At 43.2% G+C, this 16967-nt stretch overlaps 1 protein-coding gene across 3 annotated transcripts in view; it reads left to right on the plus strand.

Annotated features, from left to right (window-relative positions):
• Window positions 1-16885, plus strand: part of SLC39A14 (solute carrier family 39 member 14) — a 36805-nt gene extending 19920 nt beyond the window's left edge. For 2 of the 3 annotated variants that reach the window (XM_028707632.2, XM_077919398.1), the window contains exons 3-9: window positions 219-405; window positions 5145-5314; window positions 6717-6839; window positions 9375-9557; window positions 10186-10393; window positions 11758-11942; window positions 12994-16885. In XM_028707632.2, the coding sequence (XP_028563465.1) occupies window positions 219-405; window positions 5145-5314; window positions 6717-6839; window positions 9375-9557; window positions 10186-10393; window positions 11758-11942; window positions 12994-13140 (1203 nt within the window). In that variant the 3' untranslated portion in view covers window positions 13141-16885. Of the gene's footprint in view, window positions 1-218; window positions 406-2527; window positions 2698-5144; window positions 5315-6716; window positions 6840-9374; window positions 9558-10185; window positions 10394-11757; window positions 11943-12993 lie in introns of all 3 variants that reach the window. The other variant, XM_028707634.2, reaches the window with a different exon arrangement.
• The last annotated feature ends 82 nt before the right edge of the window (window positions 16886-16967 follow it).

Genomic DNA, 16967 nt, shown 5'->3' on the forward strand with positions numbered 1-16967 from the left:
ATAAAACTGCTGTGTTTTTATACTCACCAGCTTGAATAAAAACAGTTCAGGGAGAGCAGGAGCCAAAGGGAGCTAGAATGGTGACAGGAGGCAGTGCATAATTTGTGGTCTTCAGCAAGTATGGGTCAGTAAAGCTCAGTGGGAAGCCTTCAGGGTGTGAATGCTAACAAAAGGCACAACTCTGGGATTTTCACCACGCCTTGCTCTCTGTCCTATAGTGCTTCAGTTCCTCAGAGCTCTTTTCAACCCACAATCTGAGTGAAGACTCCAGCCTTGGCAAGAGTGAATTCCGAGAGTTCTGCCCAACCATCCTGCAGCAGCTGGAGTCAAGGGCGTGCACGTCTGAGAACCTGGAAAATGAGGAAGATGAGAGGACAGAGGAGGGGAAGCCCAGTTCCTCAGAAGGTGTGTGTGCAGTTATAAGCCAGCCAGCTAGGCTAGCAAAAGTTTAACAGCTAGTCTTTTAAAGCAAAAGCTTCCTGAGAAATGCCTTCAAATCCTGACCATCCTTGTTCTCCTGCAAGTTGCTGTAGAAATGGAATGCCAACCAGAACTGTAAGCAATTGTTCTTAATGGGGTTTCCTTTTCCAGGTACAGGTTGACATAATGCCCCATACACCCTACCCTTGTTGTGTCCTTGCCTAGGAGAAGTCAGTTGATCTAAAATCCACCCCCCTGGTATGATTTCATTGTGCTCCAGATTGAGCTGTCAGTGCTGTCAAGGCAGCTCCATGCATATGCTGGCTGCTGCATACTTACAGGTGAAAGTGGGCCTTTGGAAGTACAGGTATTGCTCTCAATGAAAGACAAAATTAGAATTGTTTAGGCTGTGGAGAAGAAAGCATGAGGTTTTATTCAGTGTTGGTCGTGCTCAGAGCAGACCTATTGAAGTTAACGGGTATGACTAACTTAGATCTATTAATTTTAGTGGATATTCTAAGTAGAACTTAGCTTGATACCACCCATGGTGTTTACACCTTTACACACAATGGAACAGCCTATAGGCTGACTCTCAATTTTACTTCTGTCATTCACAAATTTGTGAATTCACAGATCTTCCTGTTTGCGGACAGGAAATGTGGGTCCACAATTAATGAACCATATATAACACACTTTCCCCTAGTTAAGGAACTATGCCAACCACCAGGTCCTATACTTGCTTACCTGAGAATAAGTCCCTTTAAACTCAGTGGAGTTACTTCTGAGTAGACACATACAGAATTGCACTGTATGACAAAATAGAGAACTTGGAAATACTATCTATTGAGAAGAAAAAGCTCAGTATATAAATAAGAGGTCGTCCCTGCTGGTGGGTATTTGCAGAAGAGCCAGTGATTACAACCGCTTTTGTAGATCTTAAGATGGGTATGAGTCATCATTGAGATTTTACAGGAATATTAAACAAAAAGGCAACAGGGTAAGAAACAGTGTACTTTAAATATGTATGTGTGTGTTTGTTTGAAAAAAGGATTTGCTTAGTGCATACATTTTCACTGTTAAGTTTCCACTTTTATTTCACAGACTTTTTGAATTTGGGAGGAGGGGTTCCTTCTACACTTCCTCTGCCTGCTGTGGCTCCTCAACCCAGCACTGGCAATGTGTCTCACAGGCAAATATGCAGAAATCCACACATTCAGTTGTTTACATACAAACTGCTGCTGCATATAAGGATCTGCGGATTGGGGAAGTAATTCTACACTATGGTTAGAAGAGGAAAAGAGTTGGATGCCTCAGACCCTCTCAAAGCCGTCCATGAAGAAACATTATGAGAAAGCTTCACCTGCCTCAGGATCATCTCCCTTGCTGGGAGATATGGCCTGTCACAGATTTTGAGTAACCTCATAGATGTATACACACAAAAGGAGGTCAAAAATGACCCTAAAGAGTCTATTGTTGACATTCCAGAAATAAGGAAGTGAGATTAATGTAATATGATTATTCTTTTCAGCTTTCTTCATGTTGTTCACAGACGTTGCCTGAAGCCAGAAAATTTGGGTCTGCAGTTAATGAGCAACATAGATTGTACACGTTTTATCTAAGGAGCTTTAAAAATGGTTAATCTAAATCTCTTTTTGCCAGTCAGTGAGCGATGGCAAGTTTCAACTGGCAACATCCTGGGTAATCTAAGCAAATTCCTCACTGATGTAACCTGAATGGCAGCATACTCTGTTCAGTTTTTGTCTTATGAACCTTGTTTTGTATCAAATTGTAATATTTTTAAGCTACCTGAAATCCTAAATCACAATTCCTGCTGCCTCTACATCATGTTTTCAGTTTCTTAATAGATCCTGATATTGAGTTGGTATTGAGTATAGCTCTCAGTACCAAGTTTGAGAAGAACTCAGAGGCTTCGCTTCTGTCTTCTGGCTATCCTGGTGCTGTACATCTTAAACTCCTAGAGAATTGCAATAAAACCTTATTTCCAGTGAGATCAACTTCAGCCTTCCCAGCTTTGGCTGTCTATAGAGGCCCCTTCCTGTTTTCAATTATTTGGGTAAACTGGCCCTCCTTTCTATTTGTTTCACAGTCTGGGGCTTTGGATTTCTCAGTGTTTCACTGATTAACCTGGCCTCCCTACTTGGCGTCTTCATCGTGCCCTGCACCAAGAAGGTCTTTTTCGCCCGAATCCTAACGTATTTCATCGCGCTCTCCATCGGGACATTGTTCTCTAACGCACTGTTCCAGCTGATCCCAGAGGTGCAGTAAGACACAGACACATGGATTGAGTCACAATCTACTTTTCCTGTCACTAAGTTCTCTGCTGATAGGCTGCTCACAGTTTAGAGCAGGCATCCCCAACCTGCGGCTCTCCAGATGTTTTGGCCTACAACTCCCATGATCCCTAGCTAACAGGACTAGTGGTCAGGGATGATGGGAATTGTAGTCCAAAACATCTGGAGGGCTGAAGGTTGGGGGTGCCTGGTTTAGAGAGGGGGAAGCTTGCCCTGCCCAGGGTTTCCTTTTGAGGATGACCTTTTCTCCTCTGAGCATCAGGAAGCTTCCTAAGGTCAGCTGAGAGAAAAAGAGCAAGTTCTCCTGCATGGTCCCTGTGTAGGCACATACATGAATTCTGTGCTTGCTCAGAGCACATCTTGGGAATTTTCTTGAGCCATAATCCATGTTTCCTCATTTCAAGGGCAGAAGCTTAGCACCACTCTCCTAGTCCTTGTTTCTTGCCATTCACAGTCATCCAAAGCAACAGTGTGACTTTAAAGTGCACCTTGTGGGTGTTGGCAGCCCTGGGAGGATTTTGCCTCTTGACTTCCATTCCACCATTGATGGAAAGGGGTTGATTGTGCTTTTAGTGAGAGGTTTCTTCAGTTGTGCAAAAGCGTGAAAAGGAATGTTGGGTTTTTTGGTCATATCTGCTAACTAGCACAATATTTCTTTGGGAACGTTGTGAGGGCAGCTTCACAGAAACAATGGGAAATAGAACCCTTTACCTAAACCTAGCCAGCTAAAGTAGATGTTGCCTAGAGTGACCTAGAGGAAGAGGTATACATTCATCTGGATCTGTGTGTGGGCTGTTTCTGTAGGCTGAGTCCTTCCAGTAGTCAAGTTCATTCACTGGCCTGATGAATGAGAGTAGGTAGGGGGAAAGTGTGGCTGTCAGCTTCAGAGACTGTTTTGCAAAGGAACACCAATATTCTGGAGAAATATCTTTTATGTTTTTTCTTAGCTTCTCTTTCAATAATTGATCTGATTTTACCAACAACAAAAGAAGAGGTTTCTTGAGCAGTGTTGGACTTTGCCAGATTTAATCTTGACATAATTTTGTTTGAATTGCATGTTCTGGAGCTGCCTAAATACGAACAAGAACACTCTACTTCCTGATTTTGGAGTTTGTAACCCTTGTCTCCTTCACTTGCTCTGTTTTTGTCTTCCATTTTGACTTTGCATATTGTGGCGAACATTTGGGGCACAGTTTTTGCAGTTCCGCAAACTTCTAAAATTGTGGGCTGAAATAAGACATTGGTTTGTCCATGGTATGAAAGAGCCACCCTTTGAACCCAGGACCACCTTTGCTGTCTGTCCTGGCCACCTCACCAACTGGCTTCTTCCATTGAAAAAGGCTAAGGTCACAAATCTTAGCAATACGATCCAGAATTTCTGAAGCTCCTATATTGTATAGCTAATTTACTGCCTGTCCAAGGCATGAGGTGCTGTATTCCCTCTTGAATTTATGGTATTTTCAGCTCCAAAACTGTGCATCTGATGAGGGGGAAGGAATTTGTTGCTTGAAAACAAAACTATATTTGTGATCAAACTGTAACAGAAATTACTGTATATGCTTCACCTCCATGGTTAGTTGCCTGCCCTGGAAGAACAACTGGTGTGCAATTGCATCACTCACTTAGTTGGACTTTGGGGACTTTCTGTAGTTGGGCAGCAGAGACTCTGTAATTCTACAGGTGCCCATCTGCTAGGTAGGTATGGCCACATGCGTATCATATGTACAGGCAAGTAACTGTTCACTCTGGCCAGGCAACAGACCATGATGGTGGCGGGTGTAGGATGCTGAGAGTAAAACAGGTGCTCTTCATGACACTGGAACTCTGGCATTGTCCCTGTGCTAGAAAAAAGAGGGGAAACGTGACTGGACAGCCCCACCAACAGTCTGGAGAGCTAGGGACGTTAAATGCTCTCGTCAGCTATGGTATGGACGTCTTACAGTTGTGATCTGAAGCATCACTTAGGGACGGCTTGAATGGAATTACAAACTTATGTACAAACTAATGTGCATTTATAGAGGCCATTTGTAGCAGGACTGTCTACAGAATACATGAGATATGGAGAGATCCCACTCTATAGAAAGTGGAAGTCTCCACCTTGCTTGTGAAGGGACTGGTCTCCTCCATATCTCATATGGGTGCAATTGTCCCATGATGAAACTACCACCTATTGGAGGTGCACAATTGTCTTTGCTGGAGTTCCAGAGCCAGAGTACACCAGGTACTCCCAGCATACTTAAAGCCATATCCAATTAAACATCAATCACTAATGAAAGTCTCCTCTCTCCCTCCCACCCTCTCTCCTCTCTCTGTGATTTAAATTCATTTCTGCATATTCCTGTGTCCTGACTTCCATGGCATTCATCCCACCTGTGATTTCACGGGGGGCGGGGGCTGGCATTCACACCGCAGTCTGGGGTTATGGTTTCCTCTGTGTGACTGTCATCTCCCTCTGCTCCCTGGTTGGAGCCAGTGTGGTGCCTTTCATGAAGAAGACCTTTTACAAGCGACTGCTCCTCTACTTCATAGCTCTGGCGATTGGTACTCTCTACTCCAATGCCCTCTTCCAGCTCATTCCTGAGGTATGACTAGGGCCTCTTGGCCTTCCTTGTGTGGCTGTTTTTGTGTCATCTGTGGTGAGAGGAATTCTAGTAGAAAAGTGATATTGTGCTGGTGGTATTAGTCTCGGATGAGTTGTGAACTGTTTGGCACTTGAAAAACTTAGTGGGGCATTTCCTTGGGTTTTCACTCTTTAGAGTAGTGGTAGCCAGCGTGCTGCTCTCCAGAGAATGTTGAAATCTAACTCCCATTATCCCTGACTGTTGGCTCTGCTGGCCTGGGCTGACGGACATTGCAGTGCAGCAGCGCCTGGAGGGAAACTGAGCTGGCTACACCTGCTTCAGTATTACAATGTCAGAAGAAGTTAAAAACGGCTTGGAAGCTAACTCACACCTGACTGTAACAGTCTGAAAGCAAGGGCCAGTTAAGATAATGACAGTCCCATGCTGAAGCAAGGTAAAAACAGAATAAAGGGAGGGGAAAATAGGAGAAGAGCAGGTTGCATTGTCCTAAGGAAACTGAGGCTGAAGGAAAAGACAACATGAAGAATGGAAAACGGAAAAGGACTGCTAATCCGAATCATAAGCCAAAATAAGGGATGGGTGATGGTCGAAGAAGGTAGTTGTGTGTGAGGGTCTAGTTATGGTTTAGGAGCTAGACAGGAAAGTGAGAAGCCATTGGTGGTTGCACAGTGCCTTTGTGGTGCTCGTTTCCTCCTCATAAAATACCTGACTAACTTCAACATTCAATGGCATGTTCTTGGGAAGTTTTCCTTTGTAATGAAAGTGTTTGAGACAAAGGAGCATATCTTATCTAGAAAGGGGAGGGAAAGTGGCCTTCACACAATAAGAAAAAACTATAAGAAGGTCTGAGTCATAGGAGGCAAGTCAATGAATCAATGGGTCATAGTGGAATCCCTCTTGTTCTTACACCAGGTGAGATACAAATGAGCTCTGGTCAGATGATCTTCTGCTTTAGGAAGTGGTAAAACTTATGCCTGAGTTGCACCACTTTGCGGATGTGGATTTACATGGCTGAATACTACTACATTTTTTTAATTCACCGCATATAGAAAACTAACCAATCAAACAGCAAGTTTCTAGCCTTGCTGACTTCTGTCAAACATGGTTTCTATACGAAAGGAACATGTGCCTGTGGAGAAGCATTCAGCAGTGTGAACCCACATCTCACTTGGCACAGCCGCGACACAGGTTTATTGCTGCCATAATGTGAATTCAGGGAGCAGCCAGCTGCCATCAAGATATACTTCTGTAGGTCAAGTGATAAATTCCTGTGCTCTGCAGCTTTTTACTTCCTCTTAGGCCTTCTCTTAGATTGAAACAGGTGGGAGGCAATGTAAACTGCATAAATGTGCTGTTACTTAAGTATACTTTTCACTTACCTTTTCTTGCCCCTACTCCACAGGCCTTTGGATTCAATCCTCGGGAAGATGATTATGTCTCCAAATCTGCTGTTGTCTTTGGGGGCTTTTACTTGTTCTTTTTCACAGAGAAAATATTGAAGATGCTTCTCAAGCAGAAAGACACGGTGAGGGAGGAACAAAAACACTTGCTGATGAGAACTACTTCTGGTGCAAATTTCCCATTACTTTTCTTTTAAACAAATATTTGAATATTGTTTGGCATCAGATATAACAATGTCATAATTTTGAGGGACAGAAAGCTAAAGAAAATAAGACAGTAGTTTTCCCTTTAAATATATTAGAAGCAGAATTCTTTCCAGAGAATCAGCAGTTTAAGATGGTAGTTTGCAAACTTTTATATGCAGTGAAACTCTTTTCCACATTGACCTGCCTGTTGAAGAGCCCTGATGGATCCAGTACCAACCCTGCACCTCCAACTATTTGACGATGCATTTTTGAGAGTTCCCTGGTTTTGTGTGGGGCAGCAGCGAGGCCTGTTGGCTGTCACTATGTGTGTGCCACAATATATCCAGTACTCTCTCACGGCTACATATTTCAGGGCACTGTTTGCAGCCAGCTGTTTTTCAGGGAAGCTTATTTGCCAATGCTGATTCCTCCAGAGCATTTGCAGATAATGTGAACCCACACCCAAACTAGTAGGATGCCATGCTTCTCTCTGCTTCTGACCAATAGCAGACAGCAGGGTGAGGCAGCGGCACTCACCTAACTTACAGTTGCCTGCATCATGGCTGGATGCCAAGAGAGGCAAGATGACAGCAAGGTCAGCACAATACACATGCACTAGCAGAGCCTATCGAGCGCTCCTGCCACCATGTGAGCTCGCCAGCACCTCACTTCTCTCTGTCACAGTATGCAGCGGCAACCAGGTCAGGTGAGAGTCTCTGCCTCATCCTGCCATCGTCCACTGATTCTCATCTCTAGCTCTCAAGGGATCTAGATTGGAGAATAAATGTTACTGCTTCTTAGTCTCAGAAGCCCAGAGTCCATCCTGCAATCTGTCTTGCATCTATTGAGGCTATTCCAACTATATCTGCTCTTCCTTTCCATCTTTAGAGTGCTAAAAAAAAACCTTCAGACTTTGTGGCACCATCATAATGCCTAGCCTTTTCTCCTCCCCTTGCCCCCGGTACTTTGTTTAACATCAAGCCTGATACAGAGTTCCAAGGGACTTGCAAGCTTGCTCACAGTGTTCTGACATTTTGGTTGCCATACCATTACTATTCTGGATTTTATTTTATTTTGACCTAATGGACCCACATGGCCAGCTACAATTTTAAATGTTAAATAGTAAGTCACCAGGACAAACGGAGCTCTGAAAGAATGCATATATAGCACCCCTCTGCCCTCCTCGCTAATGGCAGTAATAGCAATCTTTACAAAAGCCTCCAAAGGTATTCCAGAGAGGCTTCCTTTTAGTACCATTCAAGTCTGTCAAAACGATAGTGTAAAATAAAACACCATAAACGTTTTAGAGACAATCCAGTTCCTAACCACTTCCCTTCCAGTTCACTTCCTTCTCATGCACGCAGCCTTGTTCAGTGGTCTTCCAGGCCTTTCGGTTCAGTCCTTGGACTTTCAAACATTTGGTGCCCATAATAGCAGATTCAGAACAACTGTAGAACATTTGAGTTAGGGTAGTTTGCTCAGCTGCTTTAATGTTAACTGATAATGTATGGAACAGTCAACAAGGATATTGCAGTGAGAAAGCATAAACAGGGTCATGTCATGGAAGGTTCCTATATAGACACAAATTAAAGTTGATACAACTGATTCCAGTTGAAAAAAGGCTTTTTATAGCCTACATAGCTAACATACTAAATGGAAAGCTCTTTTATGAATCAGTAGGCACAGAGAGTTACTTTTCATGATAGAGAAGTCAGCAGTGAACTACCCTAAAAATACTATATTGTGGTGTCTGTGAACTGTGAGATCATAAAACTTGCAGATAAGTGTTGTGGAATTCAGAAAGTTACTAAAGAATTATAAAGAAGTGTGGTGTGTGGTGCCTTACTGGTGAAAAGCCAGTAAAATTTAATGTGAGGAACTGAAGCATCTGACAGTGGGGAGTATACCCTAAGCTGTGTTGGAGCAGTGTGGGGTGAAAGGTTACTTGCTGATCTGGCTGGCTTGCCCCAGCCATTCTGGGTGGCTTCCAACACAACAACATCAAACATTAATAGTAACAATCTGATCCAATATAGAAGTCACAATAACTTTAATAACGTACATCAAACAAAGCAACATTCAACAATGCATCAGAATCTTATAGTAAACAGTAAAATTAAACACCAGCAAATAATAATTAAACAGTTCACACTTATCAACTCCAATAAAGAATTACCAATCTATAATCAATAAAAATAACAGCAATTCACATTGCATAAAATACCACAAAACATACAAGACCATCTAAAAGGATCAGACTGAGAAACAAAGACACACAACTTATAAAACTATTTTTTAAAAATATCCCTGAACTCCTCTCTTCCCAGCTGCTGCTGCTGCTGCTGCTGCCCTCAAAGTCATAGCCTGGGAAGGGCTGGGTGGGGGGTTCAAGGCAGGTGGAAACGCCATTGCCTGATGAGGAACAGAAAGTCTCTCTCCCTCCCCTTCAGTTCTTCCATCTTTGTATCCCCCAGAGTCATCATGGGCACAGCCACTACAGCACTGAGACCCTTCCTTCCAAGAAAGACCAAGAGGAGGGGGTCACTGAAAAACTGCAGAATGGTGACTTGGATCACATAATCCCTAACAAGAATAGTGACCTGGAATGCAAGAATCCATCTGTTGATGAGAAGATTGTTGGCTCCTTGTCTGTTCAGGTACCTACCTATACTACTAATGTATTGCTTCCAGCCCTGCTGGAGATAAGTTGTCTTCGTTTGCAAGAAATAGACTTAATGGGAAGACTGATCCAAGGTAAAGCACCTCGTATGTATCTTAGTCTGCTTTTGTTGGGAAAGGGTAGAGGGAGTCTGCCTTTGGCCCATGCAGACATAACATCTTCTGCTTTCATAACCAGTGTGCAGTGTGCTGTGACAGCTCCTGACGTCTGATGACTTATTTCTGCAGAAGCAGATGGATATTGGCACAATCATAGGTGGGTGGTTTGCACTGATGTACTGGCAGAACATGGAAAATAGCAGCAAACCTGATACCACAAAATTGTCAGGCAAACAGCTTGCTTGGGTAGAGTGGGGAGGTGAGATGAGGCAACGTTGGAAGTCTGTTTACATTTCACGTTTTGTTGGTTAGGACATTGCTACTTTAAATTCCTTGCTCTGCTCCACATTTCCCAAAGCATCAGTGTGCTTTTGTATCTCCAGTTGTAGGCACTAGGTGGCAGTGTGTACACATTGTATGATGCAGGCTCCATGCAAGTGTGCTCTTGTACTGCAGGAGTTGATGAGAGACCTCTTAATTTCAAGCACTGATCTGCTGCCTTTTCAGGACCTCCAGGCTTCTCAAAGCACTTGCTATTGGCTGAAGGGCGTGCGCTACTCTGACATTGGCACCTTGGCTTGGATGATCACCCTGAGTGATGGCCTCCACAATTTCATTGATGGCTTGGCCATTGGTGCCTCCTTCACTGTGTCCGTCTTTCAGGGGATCAGCACTTCTGTGGCCATTCTCTGTGAAGAATTTCCTCATGAGCTAGGTATGTGCTCCTCAAACTCTGAGATAGGACTGAAGCAAATGCCAGGAGTGTGGTGTCTGGAAATTCTCTTGATGTCTACAGGACAAAACCATGTATACAGCCTTTTCTAAACAGAGGTGCAAGTGGGAGCACTTTCCCCATGCTTCAGAGGGATGGCTGGGCCCAGCCCTGACAGGGCCCCTCCCTGCTGAACTTCAGGCTCTTGACAATGACTTTCCTGCTTCAGGTGGCATTTTAAGGTAGCTTTCTGATTCTGGGATAACTTTCAATTGTTCTTGTTCTTTGTATTTTTTAAATACACCTTATTCTGAGTATTAAACAGGATATAAATACCTGAAGTAAATTAATAAGGAGGTTGCAGAGTAGGGCTATTGAGGGTTGTGACCCAGGAATCACTTAATTTAGTGTTGGGTGGGGGAAGTCCCTTGAACAGTTAGATAGTAGCTTAATATCTGTAGCAGATGGGTCAGAGGGGGCAGGGGAACAAAAGATACAGAAGTGTGGGCCAGATTCAGTTAACAAGTCACACTAGCGGAAGCCCACACTTGTCTCAGAATAAGGTTAGTTGAAACAAGTCACTACCCTCAGGCACAAATGGCTTTGTGGGCAGATTATTTGGGTGGAGGGCGCAGGGAAATTCTGTGTGCTGTCAAAGGATGCTGGAGCTCCTATTAACCATGTGCCAGAATACTATGGGGAAGCAGGCTTAACTCACCACAACACTGCAGGAACCTTGTTATTTTCTCCAAGTGTAGAGAAAATGAATGTGGCCTTCAGGCATCTCCTTTCTCTGGCGGGCCACAAGGAATTCATGGTAGTGTTTGAACAGCCTTCACCCACCTGGCACCTGCCACTCCCATCAGCATGGGCCACGTTTGTGAAGGCTTTGCTAGAAACTAGTTTTATGTACTTGTGTCCCACTGTGAACTGATCCCTTGAAAGGAGGATTAAACCAGATCAGTCAGGTGTTTGGAGGATTGTTAGAGTGGTCAGCAATGCTTCTGTTGGCCATGCAAGCACTGAGTTTTAATGGGACTTGGGAGACTACAGCTCTCTTTGCAAGCCTTCCAGGTAGTTACCCCCCCCCCCCAAGGTTATCTGGTGATCTAGTTGAAGGAGGTGGTTGAAGTGCTTTAGTGAATTTGAGGTGTCTGAACTGTATATCGTATATAGAGTCATTAGGGTTTAATGCTTAACCAACACTTTTGTGCATCACCATAAACCTGAGAAAGTATATCAAACAAATATTTTTGATTTGCAAAATGCTATTGTTGATTGAACAGGAATCTGATTAAACTTTGATCCCACTGACCTGATGCAATCTCTCCTTTTTCACTTCCTTCCCATTGCCCTTGGTCGTGCAGGTGACTTTGTCATTCTGCTGAATTCTGGAATGTCCATCCAGCAAGCGCTGTTCTTCAACTTCATCTCTGCTTGCTGCTGCTATGTGGGACTAGCCTTTGGGATATTGGCGGGCAGCCACTTCTCTGCCAACTGGATCTTTGCTTTAGCTGGTGGAATGTTTCTCTACATTGCATTGGCTGATATGGTAAGTCCTCAGTTTGGTACTTTCCTGTTCAAAGGAATCTTGATTCATCCCTGATCAAATACTGTGTGGTCTTCCACCGCAGTTGGACCAAATGTGCCTGCAGTTTCAAAAAAGTTGGTGAGTCCTTGTCTAACCATTGCACAACATTGTTATATCCCATAATTAAAGAAATAGAGGCATTGCACATAGCATCTGGTAGATGCTTCCTCTGCAGACTTCGTAGTCCTAGCAGGTGCCCGGCTAGCTGACACAGGTAGGGGCTGTTAACAGAGGGGGCAGGATCCCTCGGCTGAGTTAGAATACTGGGGGTCAAACCTCAGCTGCCTTTGTGGTGGGGGGGGGGCAGGGAGGGAGTTGTAATCAAATCTGGCCCTATCTGACCCATGTGAAGGGCTGCCCTGCCTTCAGGGGGCCTCAGCTGGGTGGGCAAAATAGAAGGGGAAGTTGGGAGGGGGCTAAAGCGGCACAATCCCACCATGGGAAAATGGCTGGAAAAGCGGTGTCCCAGTTCCCATACCTACTCTTTCCTTTTATTATTATTATTTTATTTTACTTCTTTATTTCGTGAGAGGGCATTTATGTGATTTTCGCTTATTCCCAGATCGTAAGACCCGCCTAAGTCGGGAGTCACCTGTATCTATTTCACATTCCCATGTTGTGTGCTTCCCTTCAGATGGCAGGCAGACAAGCATAGGAGCTCTAGCTGTGTTAGGAATTAAATGGCATGTGGGTGTCCACATTTTCTGTAATACATCTCTCTGACTAATTTTGAAACTACCAGAATGCAGAGTTGTATCTTGTTGGTGGTGAGCCTCAATCCAGCTAAATTTGTGGCTAGGTTGAATTCAAACCAGATTAGTCATGGGTAATTTAGGTTCCAATCCTCAGTCACAATAAAAGTTGGATAGATTGGAGCTCTCTGTCTTGAAAAGACTTGGTCCTGCATAAAATTAAGTTTTTATATCTGGTAGGAAATACTGTATAGCCTCTTGGAAGATATGGCTTTGTGTTTGCTACAGAACTAAATGTAATTTCTTTCTTCTCCCAATAGTTCCCAGAGATGAATGAAGTCAGCCGAGAGGATGAAAGGAGTGGTGGTGCTCTGATTGCCTTTGCCATCCAGAACGCAGGACTGCTGACAGGATTCACCATCATGGTGCTGCTTACCATGTACTCGGGTCAAATCCAGCTTGGATAGAGACATGCATCTTACTAATGGAAGGTGTATGGACTGTGTAAAGCACAGAATCTTCTCCAAAAATTACAAAAAGAGGCACTTTGATTAAGCCTGCTTCATGGATTCCTTCCTGGTTGACTTGCAGTGACTGATGAAACTCCCCACTGTTGGGTTAAGTGACCTAAAGACCACTTTATTGTGCCGCAACAGCATTCCCTCCTTCATCTTCTGAAGAACTCTGGAGGTGGAGGAAAGATTCTAGCTTCTTTTTACCTCCTTAGGGGACTCAACCAGAGGGGTTCAAATACCCCATCATTCTTGGGCTGACAACAGACTGCTGTGTACACAGGTCTGTGGCAGTGTGGTTTTGATAGCAGAGAGCTCTTCCCACCTCCACATGCCCAAATTGTTTGAAGTTAGTAGATTAGAGTTTTAAATGGAGTATTATTGATGCTTAGTCAATTGGTTAGTTGGTTAGGTTTAAAAGATTGCTCAATTTTAAAAAGGGTAATATGGCTCCAGACTTCAGATAAAATAAATAATACAAGAACTTACAAAAATAATGGGTGACAGGTATCCTCTTAGAGAAGGCATTTGAGAGAGAGCGAGAGGGAGGGAGAGAATGTGCTTGCCATGGAGCGTGCATGTATGATCTAAACATGTAAGAATATTTTTATTCTAAAATACTATGCTTCATACAAATTATGCAATATGAGTAAGGTTCGTATGACTGACCTTAGATTTCTTTAATCAGGTAGCAGCGTTAGTTGTAAACTGTTAGGGACATATGAATGACTGTCCCCCTGGTTTAGGAGTCCTTCTTAACTCCCTCCGCTATGTTTTTAAGAGTGCCCCTTTTCCTTGGACACTGTGGGGCAAGATCAACCTTCCTCTTAATCTATTCTGTCTTCCTTTTGTTAGCCCACTGAGTTCCTTCTCTTGAAGGTGAGCTTCTGCAGGGCAAATGTGGCCGGGGTGAGTGCATTTATGGCCAGCAATGACTGAGACATAAAGCAGTTGATTTGCATCCTCTGGTTGATGTGAAGGCCTTGGAGCAGTCTATGAAAGTGAAGCCCAGATTTGGAGAGGGGGTCTTAGGGAGGTTTCCTCCATGATTAGACTTTCCCAGAGTCACTAGGTGAACCAAAGTATGATTATCATATTGATAATATCAAGTCCTTCAGCTTAAGTGTAGTAAATTTTCCACCTCACAAATTCTCTTTGAGAATTTGTGAGTGTCTGATCACCAAAAGGAAAGCCTCGTTCTTTAGCAGAGAACAGCCATTCCTTGGTGTGACTCCTAGAGTTTTTAATCTTTTGGGGCAATGCCTCTGTATCACCCTGTCTTGATGCGTAACGGAATGAATGTTGTCCTCTCTCTTTTCCTCTGAAAGGGGTTTGAGATGCAGAAAACAGTTGGATCACTTCCAATATGTTCCCCTATTATGGAAAGGCTGTATTGGGGCTGGATTCCACACCCACCAGGCCCAATATATTGTGGTGCTTGGGGTGGCAAATCCAAATTCCTCTTCCCTGGCAGCCACAGGAATGTCCTTCTGCACAAATGATTGGAAGCTTCTCAAGAGCCCTTAATATGATGCTCAAATTTGCTTACATGCTTCTCTCATTGTAAGGCTACCTCTTCCTTCTTACCCATGAATCAAGAAACTGAAACACCTTTATACTATTCTGAGGTCTAATGAACTCCTCCTTTTTCCAAGTAAAATGCAAATTGATTAGAAGATAGTAAGCGTTGCCAATAGTCATGCAAGATTGGGACATGATCCATGGGTAGAATATAGCTTTTGCATTTCCAGTAAGGGGTGGGTTTACTATGCCAACCAGGCTTGGCAGTTCTAACCGGCAGGCAGAATAATTTGCACTGTCATTGGGCAGAGGGGGGAAGTGACTGCTGAGGATGTCTCTCCCCCCACCCCCGGCCTTTTGAACGCTCGGCTGTGATGAGGGCTCAAACACCCACCATGTTTTGAAGGCTGCTTCTTAGGGCTTAATAGCTCTTGGTTTGTTGTTTGTGCCAATGAGCTTGGAGAAGAGGGGTAGATTCCCTCTTTCTGTTATAGGGCTCTTAAGGCCCACATGGGTGGGGCAGGGGAAAAATGGGACTGATGTTAGAAACACCATAAGCAAGCTCAGCCCCCCTGAAAACATTATAATACTATGGATTTTGATGTTTTTTGCAGTACTTTTTTGTGATTCTGCAAATGTAACTATTGGTTAAAATTGCTGTTCAAACTTGGAGCATGCCTAAAAGTTGAGGCCCATGATAGCACAATGTGGAGAGCATTTGCTGGGGCATTGCTTATTGTCATAGTTAGGGGGGCACCAATTTGAGTTTCCCCATGGAGTTCTATTGCATAATGCTGCATTAGCTTTTAGAGGCATTGTGTATTCATTTTTTTATTAGGACAACTGGCCGTAATATAATAATGAGTTACACTTTCCTGCACAAAGAAAGTAATGTTTACTACTCTGCTGTGACACTTGTGGATATTTTGAAAAAAATAGATGTAGAACAGAACTTTACAATATACCTGCATGATCAAATAGTCATTATGTCTTGAACCATCTTGCGTTGCTAAAAGGCATTAGTAGCAACATTTCATTCAACAATCCATTAGTTCCATTTAATTCAATAATCACCATTTCCCCCTTATTGCTGCCACATCATTATTTCTAAGGCACCTTATATATATTTATGATTGTTATAGGATAAAATCTTTTTGATCATCACTTTTTAGTTTTGACTTGTCTGTGTGAGTCACTGTGAACAGGGAAACGCTCATTCAAACCTCCTGGTGGGGTTTGACTCCTCCCCTCCGTGGTACATTAAAAAAAATCAGACCAAAATGAAGGTCTCCCTTTGTTCCTTAAAAAGTCAGAAATGAATTGCCCAGTACCCACTTTACAGTCCCCTATTTTCTTACTTGACAGCAAATTTATGAGGTCTGAAGTGATCATTCCAACATCTTTCTTCATGGTTTTCATCCAGGAATTAACTGCTTTGAACAAATACAACAGTTTTTTTCAGACTAGTAGCAGGGAGGTGATTTTCTAGCCATTAAGATAGTTTTGGCATCCCTAAATGCAATAGTATGTATGTTAAGGTTCCTCCCGAGATCAGTCCAGTATTTAATCTGGATAGGATCTCTGTCCAGTATCTTCATCTCAACAATAATAGATTCCCCTTTGCAGCAACTTTTCGCTGTTTAATTCAGTTGTTTCTGTAGCCTCTAGCCTACTTTCTGTGTGGAGCTAATTAAATTCATTTTGTAGCAAAGGGGTGTTGGTCTACTCTTGACAGCTGGAACAGTATATGAAAGTAATTATGAGATCATGTGCAGCTGGATCCTCAGAAGTTGGTCCTCCTGAGTTCAGTAGGGCCTGCTCTCAGGGAAGTGTGTGTAGAACTGCAGCCTTAACTCCTACGGACCTTAAGGAGGCTGTGGATGCCATTATTGTACATGTAATTTTGAAGAATGGAAAGAGAAGGTACCATGTCTGTAGGTTATGCCAGAATAATTTGACCTTTGAGGGGAAAGGTTTTGAGAGGAGAGAAAGCAAAACTGACCAAACTTCAATTTGTATTTGTTTCTTTAATGTGCTTGGTTTTCTAACATAATTTTCCCATCTCAGTATTTGAATAACTCAGGAGTTGTAAGAAAGTTTGTGGAAACAAAGAACATAACTTATGACACATGACTTGTAAAGTTATTTGTAAATTCCATAAATAAACTATATTCTGTAATGATATTGTGAAGTGTGCTCTCCCCCCCCCCCTTAGATACTCAGAGGAGAAGCCTGGAAGAAAGTCATTGGTGCTTTGTTAC

The sequence above is a fragment of the Podarcis muralis genome, chromosome 15 (genome assembly GCF_964188315.1).
Source record: "Podarcis muralis chromosome 15, rPodMur119.hap1.1, whole genome shotgun sequence".
NCBI classification, from domain to species: Eukaryota; Metazoa; Chordata; class Lepidosauria; order Squamata; family Lacertidae; genus Podarcis; species Podarcis muralis.